Consider the following 3,612-nt stretch of genomic DNA (forward strand, 5'->3'; position numbering starts at 1 on the left):
CTATATTTAGAGCCCAGGGGCTTTGTTCCTTGGATAATCTCCATTTTTCATGATCTTAATAACATCACCAAACAATGTAAATTAAAACTATGCAAAAGACACTACATATGTAGCTAAAAGGGAATGTTAATTGCATAAAGGTGTTCATTGGGAATGCTGCTATTAAATTCCAGAGAGAAATCCCAAGGTAATATTGATTTGGGGCCATCAAGTGTGATAGTCAAGAAAGAATTCTTGAGATGTTTTATGGTGCAAAAATTGACAGGACCTGTGGGCAGAAAGAGCTGCACTTATGACTGTGAGGAGTGAAAAATCATATATTTTTAAATTTGTGGAGGGAGTTGGGGTAGAGCATAAGTTTCTAAGATTTCTGTATGCTGAAGTTAGAGTCTACAGGATCTTGGAGATGTGGTTATTGTTAAGATAAGTTTGCTTTTAATCTCTAATGAAACATCAACATTAAGGCAGCCATGCGTTCCTTGAAATGTCACACTCTGCGGGCCTCAGGTATTCATCAGTGGGCTCTAACTTGTAAGGAGATTTAATTTTAGCTACATTTATCTCATTTTTGTTTTTCTCACCAGGATCTTTTTTTTTAAAGATTTTATGTATTTATTTGAGAGAGAGAGACAGTGAGAGAGAGCATGAGAGGGGAGAAAGTCAGAGGGAGAAGCAGACTCTCCAAGGAGCAGGGAGCCCGATGTGGGACTCGATCCCAGGACTCTGGGATCATGACCTGAGCTGAAGGCAGTCACTTAACCAACTGAGCCACCCAGGCGCCCTCCTCATCAGGATCTTATTAATACCACTTTTGTATAAAAAACACAAACTTATGGAAGAGAGATTGTATACAACTGCTCGGATATAAGGAAAAACATCCAAATGTTCCATGTCCTAAGACCCCCTGGAAAACTAGTAATGGCTGTATCCTTTCTGTGAAATTCATTCACAAAATCTTACTTATAATTATGTCCAAGCACCAATGTCAAAAGCACTAGCAATGAGAAACAACAGTTTCCAAGTAGGCTTTATTCTTCTTGGCTTCACTAAATGGCCCCATCTGGAAATAATTCTCTTCTGGATAGTGATCATTTTATATGCCATGATCATCCTCTCCAACTCAACCATTATCTTGCTCTCTTGTGTGGACATTCATCTCTACACTCCCATGTATTTCTTTCTTAGCAATCTTTCCTTCTTGGATCTCTGCTTCACTACAACTGCTGTGCCTCAGATGTTGTCTAATTTGTGGGGGCCAGACAAGAGCATCACCTACACAGGCTGTGTCATTCAACTATCTGTGTTCCTCTGCCTTGGGGCAACAGAAGGTGTTATGTTGGTGATGATGGCCTTTGACCGCTATGTTGCTATTTGCCAGCCTCTGCATTATACCATCATCATGAATCATCAGTTCTGTTGGAAACTGGTACTAATAGCCTGGCTGTCTGGATTGATGGAATCTGTAACCCAATCTCCCATCACATTCCAGCTTCCTTTTTGCACCCACCACCACCTGGATGATTTTCTGTGCGAAGTTCCTGCCTTCATACGCCTAGCATGTGGAGATACCTCAGCCATTGAGTGGCAAATGACCATCTCTGCTGACCTTTTCACCATTGTACCAGTGGTATTGATCCTGACTTCTTATGGCTGTATAGCTCGAGCCTTGGGGAAACTCCACTCAGAAGAGGGAAGGAAAAAAGCCATTGCCACCTGTTCTTCCCACCTTATTGTGGTCTTCATGTTTTATGGGACAGTGGCCATGGTTTATGCAGATCCTAAGAACCACTTTGCTTCAAATTATGGCAAGATCTTCACTTTCTTCTACACTTTGGTCACACCACTGTTGAATCCTCTCATCTATACTCTAAGGAACAAAGAAGTAAAAGATGCTCTGCAAAGACTGCTAAATAAAATGATGCACAAATGAAAAATGTCCTTCTGAATCAAAAAAAGGTGTTGAAATCATGATGTTCTTATACTCTCCATTAGAGAGTCACTGAATTATCATTTTACAAAACAGTAGTTTTAGTTTAAAGGCAGTAATTTGTAACTTACTCTTTATTTCTATGGTTTTACATAACATATTGTTTAAAAAATTCTGTAGAGACATAATGACAGTTTTTGACACATAGTAAGTATCCAGAATATTTGTCAGGGGGAAATGTTATTTTCAGAGTTAACTTTTGAAGAATATTTATGATTTCTCTTGTCCTTGTTTTTGTTTTTATTTTCTCATTTGTTCTTATTTATTATGTTCAATTAGTCGACATATAATAAATCATTAGTTTGTTTTTTTTTAAAGATTTTATTTATTTATTTGACAGACAGAGATCACAAGTAGGCAGAGAGGCAGGCAGAGAGAGAGAGAGGAGGAAGCAGGCTGTCCACAGAGCAGAGAGCCCGATGCGGGGCTCCATCCCAGAACCCTGGGATCATGACCTGAGCCGAAGGCAGAGGCTTTAACCCACTGAGACACCCAGGCGCCCCTAAATCATTAGTTTTTGATGTAGTGTTCAACAATTCTTTAGTTGCATACAACACCCAGTGCCCATCACAACACACTTCCTTTTTAATACCCATCACCCTGTTATGCAACCCCCAACCCCCCTCCCTTCTGTAACTCTCAGTTTGTTTCCAGGAGTCCAGAGTCTTTCATGGTTTGTCTCCCTCTCTTATTTCTTCCCATTCATTTTTCCCTCCCTTCCCCTGTGGTCCTTTGCACTATTTTTTCAGTTCTACATGTGAATGAAGCAATATGATAATTGTCTTTCTCTGACTTATTTCACTTAGCATAATCCCCTCCAGTTCCATCCATGTTGGTGCAAATGGCGGGTATTCATCCTTTCTGATAGCGGAGTAATATTATATTGAATAGGGTAGCTCTATTTTTTATTAACATATAATGTATTATTTCATTCATGATTACAGGTCGGTGACTCATCAGTCTTATACAATTCACAACACTCACCATAGCACCAAATTCCATCACCTGGTCACCCCATCACTACCACCTCCCTCCCCTCCAGCAAACCTCAGTTTTTTTTTTTCCTGAGATTAAGAGTCTCTTATGGTTTTTCTCCCTCTCTGGTTTCATCTTGTTTCATTTTCCCCTCCCTTACCCTATGATCCTCTGTCTTGTTTCTCAAATTCCTCATATCGGTGAGGTGCTATGATAATTGTCTTTCTCTGATTAACTTATTTCACTCAACATAATAGTCTCTAGTTCCATCCACATTGTTGCAAATGCCGAGATTTTGTTTTTTTATGGCTGCATAATATCGCTTGTTTATATATGCCACATCTTCTTTATCCATTCATCTGTCTAGATTCTTTCCAGAGTTTGGCTACTGTGGACATTGCTGCTATAAACCTTGGGGTACATGTGCTCCTTCAGATCACTACGTCTATGTATTTAGGGTAAATACCCAGTGGTGCAATTGCTGGGTCATAGGGGAGCCCTATTTTTAACCCTTTGAGGGACCTCCATACTGTTTTCCAGAGTGGCTGCACCAAATTGCATTCCCACCAAGAGTGGAAATGGCTTCCCCTTTCTCCACATCTGTGCCAAAATTTGTTGTTTCCTATCTTGCCAGGGGAATATTGAAAAAG

At 40.0% G+C, this 3,612-nt stretch overlaps 1 protein-coding gene across 1 annotated transcript; it reads left to right on the plus strand.

Moving 5' to 3' along the window:
- The first annotated feature begins 1,000 nt into the window (after positions 1 to 1,000).
- LOC123936095 (olfactory receptor 15-like) lies at positions 1,001 to 1,930 on the plus strand. Its single transcript, XM_045996864.1, has one exon. The coding sequence runs from the start codon at positions 1,001 to 1,003 to the stop codon at positions 1,928 to 1,930; it is 930 nt and encodes a 309-aa protein (XP_045852820.1).
- The last annotated feature ends 1,682 nt before the right edge of the window (positions 1,931 to 3,612 follow it).

Source organism: Meles meles, unplaced genomic scaffold, assembly GCF_922984935.1.
Source record: "Meles meles unplaced genomic scaffold, mMelMel3.1 paternal haplotype, whole genome shotgun sequence".
Classification (NCBI taxonomy): domain Eukaryota; kingdom Metazoa; phylum Chordata; class Mammalia; order Carnivora; family Mustelidae; genus Meles; species Meles meles.

Excerpts from the sequence above, each read along its gene's own strand:
- LOC123936095 (XM_045996864.1), top strand. The coding sequence starts at position 1,001 with ATGAGAAACAACAGTTTCCAAGTAGGCTTTATTCTTCTTGGCTTCACT.